General features: G+C 35.4%; 3 protein-coding genes across 3 annotated transcripts; all 3 read left to right on the top strand.

Moving 5' to 3' along the window:
• The first annotated feature begins 1,496 nt into the window (after window positions 1-1,496).
• Window positions 1,497-4,493, top strand: LOC127702827 (bile salt-activated lipase-like). The gene is made up of 2 exons (XM_052207128.1): window positions 1,497-2,601; window positions 4,485-4,493. The coding sequence occupies exons 1-2, from the start codon at window positions 1,537-1,539 to the stop codon at window positions 4,491-4,493; spliced, it is 1,074 nt and encodes a 357-aa protein (XP_052063088.1). The 5' UTR covers window positions 1,497-1,536.
• Window positions 4,494-4,498: 5 nt separating this feature from the next.
• LOC127702826 (neuroligin-4, X-linked-like) lies at window positions 4,499-6,469 on the top strand. Its single transcript, XM_052207127.1, has 2 exons — window positions 4,499-6,098; window positions 6,460-6,469. The coding sequence occupies exons 1-2, from the start codon at window positions 4,540-4,542 to the stop codon at window positions 6,467-6,469; spliced, it is 1,569 nt and encodes a 522-aa protein (XP_052063087.1). The 5' UTR covers window positions 4,499-4,539.
• Window positions 6,470-10,272: 3,803 nt separating this feature from the next.
• LOC127700355 (carboxylesterase 5A-like) lies at window positions 10,273-14,932 on the top strand. The gene is made up of 2 exons (XM_052203786.1): window positions 10,273-11,878; window positions 13,820-14,932. Exons 1-2 carry the CDS (start codon window positions 10,320-10,322, stop codon window positions 14,145-14,147), a joined length of 1,887 nt encoding a protein of 628 aa, XP_052059746.1. The 5' UTR covers window positions 10,273-10,319; the 3' UTR covers window positions 14,148-14,932.
• The last annotated feature ends 3,254 nt before the right edge of the window (window positions 14,933-18,186 follow it).

Genomic DNA, 18,186 nt, shown 5'->3' with positions numbered 1-18,186 from the left:
CTATTCCAGTTTCTTATCGTAGCTAGAAGAAAAAAAAATTGTATCATACTTTTGTTTTCGATCTGATGGGTATCAACTAGGCATGACATCTTAAGTTGGAGTTTTCAGTGGTATGATGGAATAATGGACGGAAATTACAGACATAATCTATTAAAAGATTTTATTTAATTAAGAAGATCAATAAACCCCGTTCCCTCCGAGATTGTCTTCATTTTTTTTTGACGAGGGAAGTATTATCAACAAACAATTGTGTATTGCTGATTATGCCTTCTTTAATATCATTAACATAAATAAGGAAAAAAAAGTGGACCGAATATAGAATTATGGGGTAAACCAGTAGGAGTGAGTTAACTCGATGATGTCTGGCCACTCTTTGACTACGAACCACACGGTTACTTTCTGAAAGAGACAATAGAGAACCACATCTGCCAATTTTATTATGTGTGAAACAAGGCCTTTGTGCCAAACTTTAATAAAACCATAAAGGACTTAAACACATATAAAAAAGATTGTTTATCTATCTTTACTGTTAAAATGACTTGTATCGTCAGTAATATAAATAAGTTCATCCTGTTGAATCGTTTTTCTTAAAGCCAAAATTTGCAGTGATACGTGCATCATGCATTTAACAAAACGCACACAAATTGTATAGCCTTTAAAAAGATGATTTTCTTAAGGATCTTTGACACAGACGATAGTAGATCAATATGTTGTTTTAAATAAGACATTTTCTGCTCTTTGGTCGGGTTGTTGTCTTTTTGACATATTCCCCCGTTTCCAATCTCAATTCTGTCATATTTTATCGCCTTTATTTTAGTAAACTGGACAAACATTCAATTCTTTTCAGAGTGATGGTTATACTCTAGAACGAAGTGAGAAATTGAACAGTTTGGTGAGTGGCTGACACAGATATTGAACACGCCACTTAAGAACGAATTAAATCCCAAAATATCTGTTCTCAAACTGATTGCTTTTAAATTATTTAAATTTAGTGATAATAATTAAACCGTTAAAAAGTGATAATTGAGGATCAAAACACAACTTCAACTGTGCAGTTCTGTTATTAAAAGGACATCCAGTTCATGTTTCAAACAACTAACCTGTATCAAGCAAGAACATAAATTCGGATTTTCGTTGGTTTGTTTTAACACTATGCAAATGTTATGCTATATACTGATTTTGCTTCCTGTGCTATCGTTATCCAACTGCCTTGACAAAGTAGATTATGTATCTATACCAACACCGTCAGGACAAGTTCGAGGTATACAAAGAACATTTAATACGACTGGTGATACTATATTCGAATTCCTTGGCATACCATATGCTAAACCCCCAGTAGGCCAACGGAGATTCCAGAAACCACAACCTATGGGTAACTGGATACACACGCTAAATGCTACGTCATTCGGTGCCGCGTGCTCTCAAAACGTACCAGAATCCGAAATGACATCGTATACATCTGGTATTTCAGAGGACTGTCTATTTCTTAACATCCACATACCAAAAGTGATCAGTAAAACGAAACTATATTCCGTTATGGTATGGATTCATGGCGGTGGATTTGAACTTGGCTATGGACATCAGGACGATGTTACAGAATTTGCCATGACAGGAAATGTTATTGTCGTTACTCTTAATTATAGATTGGGTGTGTTTGGATTTTTAGCTATGGACCATCCGGCCGCTAGAGGAAATTTTGGTTTATGGGATCAAAAACTAGCAATACAATGGGTGCACGATAATATTGAAGCTTTCGGTGGCAATCCAGATTCCGTAACGATATTCGGAGAATCAGCAGGTGCAATGAGTACATCACTGCAGTCCCTGATTTCTTCGAACAAAGGCTTGTTTCAGAGAGTTATATGTCAGAGTGGTGTTCATAGCAAAATTCTAATGCGTAAACCGGAGGCTATCAGGGAATATGCTACAGGTCTAGCAAATAGAACTGGCTGTTCAATTGATGATGAATATGCGTTTGTTGATTGTCTGAGGAATTTATCAGTCCAAGATCTATTAAGTTATACAGATTTTTATGCCACTGCTCAACTCGATAAAGTATACTACGCGTCGGACAATTACCCAGTAGTAGACGGTGAACTGTTTCCAGAAAATCCAATACTTTCTCTGGAGGACCCTTCTTCTGCCGTAGCTACATTCTTTCGTTCTCTGGACATGATTGCTGGAACAACTTCTAACGAAGGCTCGATATTAGTCATCTATTTATTTCCACAAATTCAGGAGCGATTTAATTTTTCACTGAATGAAGGTATACCACACAGAGTGGCTTGTGAAGAAGTTATAGCCGAATATGTCAAAACATATCTGAAACAAAATGAGGAAGTAAAACGTCAATTGTGTGATTTTTACTTTGTTGCAAACTCTCCAAATGAACAGAGCCTTCTTGCTACACATTTTTATGCAGATATCATGTTTGTTTACCCAACAATAAAGATGTTGGAATTACATTCTATGTATGGAGCGACGACATATTATTATCAATTTTCCATGCCAAGTCCAGAGCCGTGGGGTGGACCTTTCCCGTCTTGGTTCAATGGTAGTGGTCATGCAGACGAACTTATTTACATGTTCAGACCTGAAGCGGTATCCACCGACGGTATGAAACTGTCTAGAAATCTCATCCAGTATTGGACATCATTTGCAAAAACAGGGTATGTAACACAGCTTGTTATTTGTTATAATATTGAATATAATAGAATTTCTACTTACATTAAGGTTCTTTACATCAGTTTATTTGCATCTAACGTAGTCATTCTGGAAAATAAGAACCATAGCATAAAAACACTCTATGTATGGTCGTTGTAAATATATTTAAAATTTGCAAACTTGTTGCTAAATTTGCGTAAATGTAATTTTGCTGAAATTAGTTCTAACAAAGATTATGGAAAGCTAGATTGTTGACAGTTTCGCACAAAAAAACAAGGGGCATTTCCTCAAGAATGACATCAGCGGTATGCAAATTACTTCCATTCATTATGCAGAATGAGAATTGATAATGGAAAATTATTGCAGCTTTGAATAGCGAATTATATCAAAATATAAATATCATGGACATTGTTGGCAAATTAAATATGCATGTAGATTGATATTTTAAATTTTAAAGGCTAATGATATAAATACTTGTAAATATTCATGTTAAACGTGACAGTTTAAATTCAAATTTTTTGATAGTTTGGAATTTAGTTCATGATATATTTATGTCATAAATTAAGAGAAAGCGACACACACTAGTTATCCTTAAAGCGATTTTTATATGTATACCAGATGTTTAGCAGATTTCCATGATTTGTCGAAAAAGTGGTACTTATTTCCCTTGACGTTTGACTATTGAGGTCGATATGCGTTATTCTATCAAGTTCTGTCATTGACTTTGGACTCATAATTCAACTAAAGCATATTTATGCGTCTGATTTCGAAGATTGATTGATTGATTGATTGATTGATTGGTGTTTAACATCGCTTTCAACACTATTGTGCTATTTCATGGCGGTTAGTTTTTATTGTTGGAGGAAGCCGAATTCCCCGGATAAAAAAAACAACGGACCTTCGGTAGGAAAACTGACAATTCAAGCCAATTAAGGTTAGATTCGAGTGCCTTTGCATGAGCGGGGTTCGAACTCACAACCTCAGTGTTGACTGGCTATTGATTAGAGTAGTTGAACTACTTCGACCACTCGGCCATCGAGGCCCCGATCTTGAAGACGTTACCCCTTGAATATAACCAACGGAATGACTGCGATATAGAAATTTGGTCGACTGGGCCTCCCCAAACAACCAGTGATTTGACTGTGACTGTACACTATATAAAACATTCAAGTCAAAAGTGGTCATAATTAGGTTGTTAAATACGGTGCCCGTATTAGGGAAGTGACGCTCTTTCAACTTGCTAAATAATTATCAAATAAAAGTCTTTGAGGAATTCGATATATAGCTAGCTGATGCAAGGAAAATGTCAGTTTCTACCAAAGGTTACCTTTTTTTCTGCTGATAGCTAGTTTTTCCAATCATTTAACCCGGTAGAATAACTTAGCAGAACCTTCTAGAAAGAGTAATTGTTTAATTGTTTTCGACTTAAATGTAAAATAAACACTTTCAACTGGACGTAAAGTAACACATTTAACAATCAATTGATAACAAAGAACCTAAGAAATAATTGCACATCCTAAGTTTTATTTATATGCAGTGTCACATCCACTAATTCATTTAAAAAGTTAACTATCTTTTTAAAACAAAACTTTATTGCATAAGTTGATATACATCTAACCATTTAAATTCTAAGATATTTTTCTTCACCCTCCCAGTTCTTTATTTTATGGTTCTTCATTTGAATGTTTTTGAACATTTTTGTTCTCTTCTATTCGATGATAACGCAGATGTAGAGACTGTGTGTTTTTTATTTGTAACCATAGAAACAGTATGTCCAGTTTATTTAAGATTTCTTCATTTGCTTTTCCTGTTTGTTTCAGCTCTCCTAATCAGTTTGGAGAAAGTGTTTACTGGGAACAATTTGACGAGACAAACATGTATCTGGACCTTAACACACAAATAACATTAAAAAGGTCAATGAAGCCCGAGACAATCAAGCTTTGGTCTGAAATATATCCCTTAATCGAAGTTGCAGAAGGTATTCCTAATCACATAACCATTACTACACCATCAGGACCTATAAGAGGTTTGAAAAGAACCGATCCAAAACGTGGAGAAAGTGTATTCGAATTCCTTGGCATACCATATGCTAAGCCCCCAGTAGGCCAACGGAGATTCCAGAAACCACAACCTATGGGTAACTGGATACACACGCTAAATGCTATGTCATTCGGTGCCGCGTGCTCTCAAAACGTACCAGAATCCGAGATGACATCGTATAAATCTGGTATTTCAGAGGACTGTCTATTTCTTAACATCCACATACCAAAAGTGATCAGTAAAACGAAACTATATTCCGTTATGGTATGGATTCATGGCGGTGGATTTGAACTTGGCTATGGACATCAGGACGATGTTACAGAATTTGCCATGACAGGAAATGTTATTGTCGTTACTCTTAATTATAGATTGGGTGTGTTTGGATTTTTAGCTATGGACCATCCGGCCGCTAGAGGAAATTTTGGTTTATGGGATCAAAAACTAGCAATACAATGGGTGCACGATAATATTGAAGCGTTCGGTGGCAATCCAGATTCCGTAACGATATTCGGAGAATCAGCAGGTGCAATGAGTACATCACTGCAGTCCCTGATTTCTTCGAACAAAGGCTTGTTTCAGAGAGTTATATGTCAGAGTGGTGTTCATAGCAAAATTCTAATGCGTAAACCGGAGGCTATCAGGGAATATGCTACAGGTCTAGCAAATAGAACTGGCTGTTCAATTGATGATGAATATGCGTTTGTTGATTGTCTGAGGAATTTATCAGTCCAAGATCTATTAAGTTATACAGATTTTTATGCCACTGCTCAACTCGATAAAGTATACTACGCGTCGGACAATTACCCAGTAGTAGACGGTGAACTGTTTCCAGAAAATCCAATACTTTCTCTGGAGGACCCTTCTTCTGCCGTAGCTACATTCTTTCGTTCTCTGGACATGATTGCTGGAACAACTTCTAACGAAGGCTCGATATTAGTCATCTATTTATTTCCACAAATTCAGGAGCGATTTAATTTTTCACTGAATGAAGGTATACCACACAGAGTGGCTTGTGAAGAAGTTATAGCCGAATATGTCAAAACATATCTGAAACAAAATGAGGAAGTAAAACGTCAATTGTGTGATTTTTACTTTGTAGCAAACTCTCCAAATGAACAGAGCCTTCTTGCTACACATTTTTATGCAGATATCATGTTTGTTTACCCAACAATAAAGATGTTGGAATTACATTCTATGTATGGAGCGACGACATATTATTATCAATTTTCCATGCCAAGTCCAGAGCCGTGGGGTGGACCTTTCCCGTCTTGGTTCAATGGTAGTGGTCATGCAGACGAACTTATTTACATGTTCAGACCTGAAGCGGTATCCACCGACGGTATGAAACTGTCTAGAAATCTCATCCAGTATTGGACATCATTTGCAAAAACAGGGTATGTAACACAGCTTGTTATTTGTTATAATATTGAATATAATAGAATTTCTACTTACATTAAGGTTCTTTACATCAGTTTATTTGCATCTAACGTAGTTATTCTGGAAAATAAGAACCATAGCATAAAAACACTGTATGTATGGTCGTTGTAAATATATTGAAAATTTGCAAACTTGTTGCTAAATTTGCGTAAATGTAATTTTGCTGAAATTAGTTCTAACAAAGATTATGGAAAGCTAGATTGTTGACAGTTTCGCACAAAAAAACAAGGGGCATTTCCTCAAGAATGACATCAGCGGTATGCAAATTACTTCCATTCATTATGCAGAATGAGCATTGATAATGGAAAATTATTGCAGCTTTGAATAGCGAATTATATCAAAATATAAATATCATGGACAGTGTTGGCAAATTAAATATGCATGTAGATTGATATTTTAAATTTTAAAGGCTAATGATATAAATACTTGTAAATATTCATGTTAAACGTGACAGTTTAAATTCAAATTTTTTGATAGTTGGGAATTTAGTTCATGATATATTTATGTCATAAATTAAGAGAAAGCGACACACACTAGTTATCCTTAAAGCGATTTTTATATGTATACCAGATGTTTAGCAGATTTCCATGATTTGTCGAAAAAGTGGTACTTATTTCCCTTGACGTTTGACTATTGAGGTCGATATGCGTTATTCTATCAAGTTCTGTCATTGACTTTGGACTCATAATTCAACTAAAGCATATTTATGCGTCTGATTTCGAAGATTGATTGATTGATTGATTGATTGGTGTTTAACACCGCTTTCAACACTATTGTGCTATTTCATGGCGGTTAGTTTTTATTGTTGGAGGAAGCCGAAGTTCCCGGATAAAAAAACAACGGACCTTCGGTAGGAAAACTGACAATTCAATAGATATAAGAAGATGTGGTATGAGTGCCAATGAGAAAACTCTCCATCTAAGTCAAAATTTATAAAAGTAAACCATTATAGGTCAAAGTACGGTCTTCAACACGGAGCCTTGGCTCACACCGAACAGTAAGCTATAAAAGGCCTTAAAAATTACTAGTGTAAAACCATTCAAACGGGAAAACCAACGGTCTTATCTATATAAAAAACGAGAAACGAGAAACACTTATGAACCACATCAACAAACGACAACTACTGAACATCAGATTCCTGACTTAGGACAGGTGCAAACAAATGCAACGGGTTTAAACGTTTCAATGGTACCAAACCTTCACCTTTTTTCTGAAACAATAGTGTAACATCACAACATAGAAAGACACACTATAAAATATCAACTGAAATAGCTTAACTCAATTAAAGGACATCTTAACACCAGTGAACATACACTGAACAAATACATTTGACCTATGATACAATGAAATACAAAATAAATAAACTAAGGGAAGAATAATAAAAGTAACATGTTATATCGGTATGAAATGTTAAACAATTTAAGAAAAACAATATGCTCGAACAAAAATATCAGCCATTTGCAGTTACTTTAAACACAGGTAAATGAAAATAATTTTGTTGTTAGGTATACGTGTACAGTTCCAATAGAGAAAGGAAATATTTTTACAAAATAAAAAATTTTGATGTTCATAGTACGAAGTGAAAATTTATAGTAATACCAAACACTTATTAAAGCTGGTATATTGACCAGATATAACCCTGAAAAACATTAAATAACAAAAAAGCATTACAATTAGTATCAACAGGTAAAATAAACAAGAAAGTACGATTTGAGAGTACTCGCAGTTACTGACAGCTAGTTAAAAGCCAAAACAATTAATAATAAAAAAAATCATGCATCAGAGACTAAAATCAACTAAAACACATCCCAGGGATTTAGTTTTTTTACGTCATGGACAGTCAAAGAAGACATGACTTGTGCAATGCCAAAAATAAATGTATCGACAGACAGTTGGACAGTTAGGAGTTTAACCGCTTTATAGATCAAAATGAACGTGGGTGTGTCTTTATACATCCCGTTTGAAAAAAATGCAAATTTAGTTATGTTTTAATTTGCTGATGACAAAATCGATATTAGTGCCAATGTAAACTATATTCAAAGATCTAATTACAACATTGGTAAGATAACCTTTACTAATAAGTTTGTTTAAGGGTTCGATGAGTTTACACGGATTACATAGTGATTTCTGCGCTTTAAGTACAATATTACCGTAAAATTTAGGATGTGAAATACCGTTTTTAATCAGTTTTCTACAGGTACAGCCAAATTTACTAATCAAATCTTTGTATCTATGAAAAAACTTAGCAAAAGTTTTACGTAATTTATGGTAACGAAATCCCTGACTTAATAATTTACCAGTGATGCATTGATTACGTTCGTTAAAATCTATGACATCACTACACACACGGGCATAACGAACGAGTTGGGATATATAAACACCGTATGATGGAGCCAAAGGAACATCGCCGTCTAAAAAAGGAAAATTAACAATAGGGAATGAAAAATCGTCTCTTTTGTCGTAAATTTTCGTATGGAGTTTTCCTTTAGAGATTGAAATGTCCAAATCCATAAAAGGACAACTACTGCTGTTTATGTTAGATTTAGTTAAAGTAAGTTCTATTGGGTAATTTTTTGGTAGTATATTTAGAGAACTCTGGATTATTTAACGAAAAAATATCATCTAGATAACGGAAGGTATTGTTGAATGTATCAACCAAATGTAAAAATGACGTGTATTTACTGAGTTTGGTCATAAACTGAGATTCATAGCAATACAGGAATAAATCTGCTATTAAAGGGGCGCAGTTAGTGCCCATAGGAATACCTACTACTTGTCGACACACTTTATCGCCAAAACGTACATATATGTTGTCCAGGAGAAAATTTAAAGATTCAATCATATCTTCACATTTCCAGTAAGTGTATCTAGCTTACTTTCCTTTTTCGTTACAAAAAAGGCTTTAAACGAGTTACAGCAAATAAATTTGTAATGAGATTTTTCAAAAGACCATTTAATTAAATATGAAAACTTTTTCTTGATAAGATTGTGCGGAAGTGTAGTATAGAGAGTAGAAAAATCATATCTTACAACAGAATTAAAAGGACCATCAAAATCATGTATTTTATCTAAAACCTCAAAAGAATTAAGATTAGATTCGAGTGCCTTTGCATGAGCGGGGTTCGAACTCACAACCTCAGTGTTGACTGGCTATTGATTAGAGTAGTTGAACTACTTCGACCACTCGGCCATCGAGGCCCCGATCTCGAAGACGTTACCCCTTGAATATAACCAACGGAATGACTGCGATATAGAAATTTGGTCGACTGGGCCTCCCCAAACAACCAGTGATTTGACTGTGACTGTACACTATATAAAAAGTAAAATCACAAAAATACTGAACTCCGAGGAAAATTCAAAAAGGAAAGTCCCCAATCAAATGGCAAAATCAAAAGTTCAAACAAATCAAACGAATGGATAACAACTGTCATATTCCTGAATTGGTACAGGCATTTTCTTATGTAAAACATTCAAGTCAAAAGTGGTCATAATTAGGTTGTTAAATATGGTGCCCGTATTAGGGAAGTGACGCTCTTTCAACTTGCTAAATAATTATCAAATAAAAGTCTTTGAGGAATTCGATATATAGCTAGCTGATGCAAGGAAAATGTCAGTTTCTACCAAAGGTTACCTTTTTTCTGCTGATAACTAGTTTTTCCAATCATTTAACCCGGTAGAATAACTTAGCAGAACCTTCTAGAAAGAGTAATTGTTTAATTGTTTTCGACTTAAATGTAAAATAAACACTTTCAACTGGACGTAAAGTAACACATTTAACAATCAATTGATAACAAAGAACCTTGAAAAATAATTGCACATCCTAAGTTTCATTTATATGCAGTGTCACATCCACTAATTCATTTAAAAAGTTAACTGTCTTTTAAAAAAAAACTTTATTGCATAAGTTGATATACATCTAACCATTTAAATTCTAAGATATTTTTCTTTACCCTCCCAGTTCTTTATTTTATGGTTCTTCATTTGAATGTTTTTGAACATTTTTGTTCTCTTTTATTCGATGATTACGCAGATGTAGAGACTGTGTGTTTTTTATTTGTAACCATTGAAACAGTATGTCCAGTTTATTTAAGATTTCTTCATTTGCTTTTCCTGTTTGTTTCAGCTCTCCTAATCAGTTTGGAGAAAGTGTTTACTGGGAACAATTTGATGAGACAAACATGTATCTGGACCTTAACACACAAATAACATTAAAAAGGTCAATGAAGCCCGAGACAATCAAGCTTTGGTCTGAAATATATCCCTTAATAGAAGTTGCAGAAGGTATTCCTAATCAGATAACCATTACTACACCATCAGGACCTATAAGAGGTTTGAAAAGAACCGATCCAAAACGTGGAGAAAGTGTATTCGAATTCCTTGGCATACCATATGCTAAGCCCCCAGTAGGACAACGGAGATTCCAGAAACCACAACCTATAGGAAACTGGATACATACGCTAAATGCTACGTTATTCGGTGCCGCGTGCTCTCAAAACGTACCAGAATTCGAGAAGACATCGTTTACATCTGGTATTTCAGAGGACTGTCTATTCCTTAACATCCACATACCAAAAGTGATCAGTAAAACGAAACTATATTCCGTTATGATATGGATTCATGGCGGTGGATTTGAACTTGGCTATGGACATCAGGACGATGTTACAGAATTTGCCATGACAGGAAATGTTATCGTCGTTACTCTTAATTATAGATTTGGTGTGTTTGGATTTTTTGCTATGGACCATCCGGCCGCTAGAGGAAATTTTGGTTTATGGGATCAAAAACTAGCAATACAATGGGTGCATGATAATATTAAAGCTTTCGGTGGCAATCCAGATTCCGTAACGATTTTCGGAGAATCAGCAGGTGCAATGAGTACATCGCTGCAATCCTTGATTCCTGCGAACAAAGGTTTGTTTCAGAGAGTTATATGTCAGAGTGGTGTTCATAGCAAAATTCTAATGCGTAAATCGGAGGCTATCAGGGAATATGCTACAGGCCTAGCAAATAGAACTGGCTGTTCAATTGATGATGAATATGCGTTTGTTGATTGTCTGAGGAATTTATCAGTCCAAGATCTATTAAGTTATACAGATTTTTATGCCACTGCTCAACTCGATAAAGTACACTACATGTCGGACAATTACCCAGTAGTGGACGGTGAATTGTTTCCAGAAAATCCAATACTTTCTCTGGAGGACCCTACTTCTGCCGTAGCTACATTCTTTCGTTCTCTGGACATGATTGCTGGAACAACTTCTAACGAAGGCTCAATATTAGTCGTCACTTTATTTCCACAAATTCAGGAGCGATTTAATTTTTCACTGAATGAAGGTATACCACACAGAGTGGCTTGTGAAGAAGTTATAGCCGAATATGTCAAAACATATCTGAAACAAAATGAGGAAGTAAAACGTCAATTGTGTGATTTTTACTTTGTAGCAAACTCTCCAAATGAACAGAGCAATCTTGCTACACATCTATTAGCAGATATCATGTTTGTTTATCCAACAATAAGGATGTTGGAATTGCATTCTATGTATGGAGCGACGACATATCATTATCAATTTTCCATGCCAAGTCCAGAGCCGTGGGGTGGACCTTTCCCATCTTGGTTCAATGGTAGTGGTCATGCAGACGAACTTATTTACATGTTCAGACCTGAAGTTGTATCCACTGACGGTATGAAACTGTCTAGAAATCTCATCCAGTATTGGACAACATTTGCAAGAACAGGGTACGTAAAATACATTAGAATAAGTTCTTTTTTTTCTTTTAAAGTTTCGTCAAAAAGGTTAGAATTTCTTCTGCAAAATCCAGAAAAGATCGACAGCTGACTTTTAGAGTTGTTAAATTTGTGTCTGAAACACTGTCCTCCATGTTATATCTATTTTTCAAGCCGATTAAATATGTGTGTGTCTAGTTTCATTTGTTTATGTTGCATGATGTGTCATGAATTACCCTGGTATAACATATAGGATAGTATGGAGACAGATTAAAGACTCAGACCCAGGAATAAATTGACTTATTTGTATTTAGCAAAACCTTTCGGAATTTTGGGTCGTCAGTGCTCATCAACTTTGTTTTTGATTTGGTCTTTTAACTTTTTTATTCGAGCATACATGATGAGTCTTTAGCAGGCGAAACGCGTTTCTGACGTACACAATTAATGCCTGGTATCTTTGATGAAGTGTTTTTGCATTGAAAATATGTAATTATAATCGATTTCTATATGTATTAAATATTATTCTGTGTATCATTTGTCGCCAAAGTCAGACCTCCGAGAAACCCCGATACTGAAGCCTCCAGATGATATGATGGATGGATTGATGGCTGTTTGACGCCCAGCGGCAAGTTAAGAGTATATTCAAGACGAGAACATGAAACTGAACTATAAGGACATCATTCGTAAATATAACTCAACATGCAGACATCTTATACGTTCGGGTATTTCACATCCAATTTTTTGTGGTAATATTCTTTACAAAGCACAAAAATGTCAGTATTCACCTCAAAAGCTAACAAAACCTTTAAACAGACTTTAGTTATTAAGAAGGGATATAATTACGATAATGTTGTCAGGTCATTAAAGATTGCATATTTTGGCTTTAATATTGATTCACTTATAGGGTCTTTGCATCGGAATTAAACATATTTATTCTAAAACCAGTTGTTGGCAGGACACGGGTTAAGTTCTTCTCATAAATTTTATGATGGTATAATACTAAACCCCTAACAGGAGGGATTGTGCCTGATATTCATATGATGAAGACATAATCTTTCAATCAGTTTAATTGAGGTCTGGAGCTGGCATGTCAGTAACTGCTAGTAGTCTGTTGTTATTTATGTATTATTGTCATTTTGTTTATTTTCTTTTGTTTCCTATTCTGACATCGGACTCGGACTTCTCTTAAACTGAGTTTTACTGTGCGTACTGTTGTACGTTTTATTTTTCTACATTGGCTAGAGGTATAGGGGGAGGGTTGAGATCTCAAAAAACATGTTTAACCCCGCCGCATTTTTGCGCCTGTCCCAAGTCAGGAGCCTCTGGCCTTTGTTAGTCTTGTATCATTTTTAATTTTAGTTTCTTGTGTATAATTTGGAGTTTAGTATGACGTCCATTATCACTGAACTAGTATACATATTTGTTTAGGGGCCAGCTGAAGGACGCCTCCGGGTGCGAGAGTTTCTCTCTGCATTGAAGACCCGTTGGTGGCCTTCGGCTGTTGTCTGCTCTATGGTCGGGTTGTTGTCTCTTTGACACATTCTCCATTTCCATTCTCAATTTTATGAATATTAACATTGCTGTGGACTAGCACGACACGCTGAGTCGGTCTTTTAACGTGCTAGTTCACACTTGGTAGTCAGTCCACAGAAGACAAATCTACCCAAACACATTATTATGAGTCCGAGCCCAACAGTCTTTGATCTTATTACTTATTGCTGCGTTTTAAGCGGAAAAGCAACAAATACCTATGTTAAAGTATTTGGTTTGACCTGGCCGGGGTTCAAACCTACGACCTCCCGCAATCGAGGCGAACACGCTTCTATTAAACCACCGAGGCAATCCAGATGATTTGAAGACTGACTGTTAATTCACATGCTTATCTTGCAGCATGTGTATTATTTTTCATAAAGGTAAAAAGTTTTTTAAAAGAATTACATTTTTTTCTTGTAGGTCACCAAACGGATACACGGATTCTGTAGTATGGATTCCATTCGATATAAAAGAAAGAGAATATCTAGATTTAAATGCTGAAATAATGATGAAAGTTTTCTTGAAGCCAGACACAGTAAAACTATGGTCTGAAGTGTATCCATTGATCGACGTCGGACAAACTACTGCGCATGCGTCGACAACTACTACGTCACGTCCATCTACTACACAACTTCCTGTTTGTATATCCAATGATGATATCTCTTCTGTGGCTACTAAAAATAATCATTGTACCATTATTCTATACATACTGTTCTTTAAAGCTATTCTATTTAATTCATTACAATAACTTGATATAAAACCGAAAATTTTGTGTAGTATACGTCACTGTTAAAGGAATCAAATTATGGTCGTTTTAAAGGGTTTTACGTTGATTCTTGTAAACAACCGGACACATATTCAATGCATGTTAAGATGACAAAAAAATATAAAGATCCAAAACCGATTAATTCAATTGATGTGCTGAGACATGCTTAATTGATTTAAAAAAAAAGGGCATTACCATGGCAAAAACGAAAAACGACGAAGACAGACAACAGTCTACATAACACAACATAGGAAACTAAAGACTGAGCAACAAGAATCCCACTAAAAACTGTGGGTGATCTCCATTAATCAGTACTCCAGTCATCTACTCACTTCCAACCAAGTACTTCAGACACCTTCTTACTCGCGGCCCTGCACTCCAAGTACCTACTCACTCACCACCTAGTACTCCAGGCACCTACCACTTTCGACCCAGCACCTTATCACTCAAGAACCAGGATTCCTTTTAACAAAAAAACTTACAACTTAGATTGATCGTAAGTTATGAACAATTCGGTATACTTACGATCAATCTTAGTCGTAAGCCGTTTCTTTGTGAAACCTAGTCCAGTACTTTAAGCACCTACGCATTCACGAACCAGTACACAAGGCACCTACTCATTTCCGACCAAATACTCCATGCACCTACTCACGACCCAGTACTCCGTGTACCTAATTTTTTCATGACTCAGTACTTTAGGCACCTACTCACTTCTCATCCGATACTTATGCACTTGTTAACTCACGACCCAGTACCGTAACGTTTAAAAAAAAAACAGTCCGCCAGTTTTGACATATTGGAGTCTGTCAATGATCTGTTATATTGAATTTGTCGTTTATACTTGTAGTTTAACGAGAAAGAGGTAGGACCAATGTGTTTCATACAAAATTGTGAGTTTTACATATTTTGTCAATAGTTTAGTTTATCCGTCGCAATTTTGGCTAGTCGATTTCCACTACATGCAATATTCACAGGAAAACAAATATATATATCAAAGTTAATTACCGAATGAGACATCCTCGAATTTGTACCTGAGCAACATGACGGGTGCCACAATTGGAGCAGAATCTGCTTAGCCTTCCGGAAAAACGGAGGTCTCTCCCAGTTTTTGGTGGAGTTCGTGTTGTTCAGTCTGACTCTTTATAGTTTTGTATGTGGTGTTTTGTGTACTTGTTTGTCTTGTGTTTGTCTGTTTCCCTTCAATTTATGAGTTCTGATTATCCCCTTTGTATCTTCTGCTTCTCTTTTAATTGATATATCCGAAACCTTATAGGATGGCTTTATATATATATCTAAAATTAATTTGTTATGCGTGTCGTTTGCACATGATTATGAAAGTGTTTCATATTTAGGGAGCTTCCATTTGATTTTTATGGGGGGCTATGATGAAAAATTTTGTCCTGCATTTTTTTTTAGTTGTAATCTATGTCCTGCCTTTTTATTTTTCACTCTTTTCCGTCCTGCATTTCTTTTTTATTAGTTTATCCCGACTTTTTTTTACATAAATTGTCATCCTGCCTTTTTTTTTTGGCAAAGTTGCTCATCCTGCCTTTTTTTTACTCAAAACTCCTGTCCTGCCTTTTTTTTTGCAAAGTTGTTCATCCTGCCTTTTTTTTTTTTACACAAAACTCCTGTCCTGTCCCTGTGTATAGTACACTTAGATTTATTCTTATAGTTAGTATTTTATCGGGTTTTTTTTGTTGTTGTTTGTTTTTTAATAGTTGTTTTTGTATAGATTCAATCGTTAAGATCTAATGATGTATTGGTGTATTGTGTGATTGTCGCATGCTTGACATCCAGTGGCAAATGTTACATTGATATTCTGGACGAGAACAAATTAACAATTTATACAATAGGTAGAGTCTGCCAGGAAGGTCGACCCGCATGAAGGTCGGGAAATTTATACCTTGCTACCAGAAAATTGTGGTATGTTTGATAGGGAAAGACCTTTTGCCTTTAGAGGCCAACTACGGACCCCTATGAGAGTTATTGCAAGATTTCTTTAACGTTCAGAGAGCGTGGTACTAGTCCATCATGGTGCCTCGGATTTCAAGTCCCAATTCCGACCAGACGTTGATGTGTATATCCCCTTCTGTCGTACGGAAGAATTTCAGGGATTCATGTATTTTATTAACACAGTTCCCAATAATATGAATAGCGTTTTGATATTTACTGCTAATTTACTTTTTGAGTGAATCTGTGTTTTTTTAATTCGTGTTAAAGATTCAAGATTATATATATAAACATGATTGTGATTAAAGGAAAATACGACAAATAAATGAAAATCGTTACCTTTTATGTACCGATTATCAGGTTGTCTGCATATTGATATTGTAAAATATCAGCTTCGAGTCACAATATGAAGCTTATTGTTGAGTGAGCGCAGCGAACGAGATCAAAAAGCCTTCATATTGTGTCGAGCAGTTGATATTTTACAATATCAATATGCAGATTACCTGATAATCGATTTATCGGGCTGTATTTGCGTCCTTTGGAAGTGTTTTCTTTGTTTCACCATGCAGCAAACCGGAAGATGACTTGATAAGTTCGGGTCAAACTTATCCGTCGGTTCAAACATTATGACGTCTCTGATATGTCCGGGTCAAATTTTTTAAGGCCGGGTCAACGTATTTGACGTCACTAAGCTGTGATATGCAATTCAATTAAGAGCTGAGCAGAGTGATATAGACAGTTTGACGACCGATGAACATCCACATTTGCAGTCGTATACAAATATTTTGATTGTGTCGCTGTCGGAATAGAAGGGTGTTTATTTCTGTCATCTTTCATATTTTAGGACATTTTTCTCTATCTTTATTTTTTACCGATTATTCTCTGTTCTTTATATTTTAGCACTCGATTATTCTCTATTCTGTAAACCAAATCAAGACCCTCATATGTTGTTCTGATTTTTACGCAAAGGTTAAAGGAAGATTGTGATTGTTTATGAAAATTTAGGCCAACATGTTCGAAGAAGAACTCATCTTTGGCTTTCAAATGGTTTGGCTTGTGAGTAAATTCAGAAAAGCGCTTCGGACGCACGAACTTATAAAGTGTTATTTTCATTTCCGAGCATTTCAAAGGGTCCCAAAAGAGTGGTTTCCTTTATTCATCTTGACTTGGAACGTTCGTAATTATCCTTTTATATTTCTTCTAAAATTTCTTATTCAATTGATATAAAATGGATCTTTTTGATTTTCGAGATAAATGGATTTCTGATGACAACAACCCAACAATACAAATATGGAATCAATTGACAGGTGCCTCTACAATATGTCAATTAGTTCAATATTTTGGAAAGATGAAGAATTGTGTATAAATAAATCTTTTCCACAGACATATGCTTGGGAATCTTCCTAATCTTAACCAAATGTTGTGCATAAAAAAATATCCGTGGATTGTTCCTAGTTGTAAACATCGAATGGTTTCAAAGTGGAGAGACAAAGAAGTACCTTGAAAGTTGCGATCATTTAGTTTCGTAGTATCTCACTTGTTTAATCGGGTTAGTGTGAGAATAGTAAAAAAAATCAACGTAAATCGTGTTCAACGTCCTGGAGAAATTACGTAATGGGTAAATAGCTTCGGATATTTAAATGAAAGACTAATGAATTTGGTGAAGTACAATCTCCATCAGAAATGTATCACTGGTACTTAAAACAGAGGGTTAAAAATAAAGAAATAAAAAGTATGTTTTTCTTAATCTATAAAGGGCATCTTCTTATTTCTATTATAAGAGAGGCAAAAGATATCAAAGGACAATCAAAATTCATCAATAAAAGCCGGAGAAACCGACAACACCAAGAAAAAAAGACTAAAAGACAAACAACCGTCTACAAATCACAACGCCAAAACCAGAGACCCCATTTAAAACCGAGGGTGATCGTGGGTGCTCCGGAAGGGTACGTAGATCCTATTCGTAAAGTGGCGCCCGTCAGAGTTCACAAATTCGGTGATTTCCAAAATGAGGTGATTGTGTCAACAAGAATTGGAACATATATATGGACATCTGTTACACAGAAAT

The sequence above is a fragment of the Mytilus californianus genome, unplaced genomic scaffold, assembly GCF_021869535.1.
Source record: "Mytilus californianus isolate M0D057914Y unplaced genomic scaffold, xbMytCali1.0.p SCAF_5, whole genome shotgun sequence".
NCBI classification, from domain to species: Eukaryota; Metazoa; Mollusca; class Bivalvia; order Mytilida; family Mytilidae; genus Mytilus; species Mytilus californianus.
This window is presented reverse-complemented; position numbering and strand designations above follow the sequence as displayed.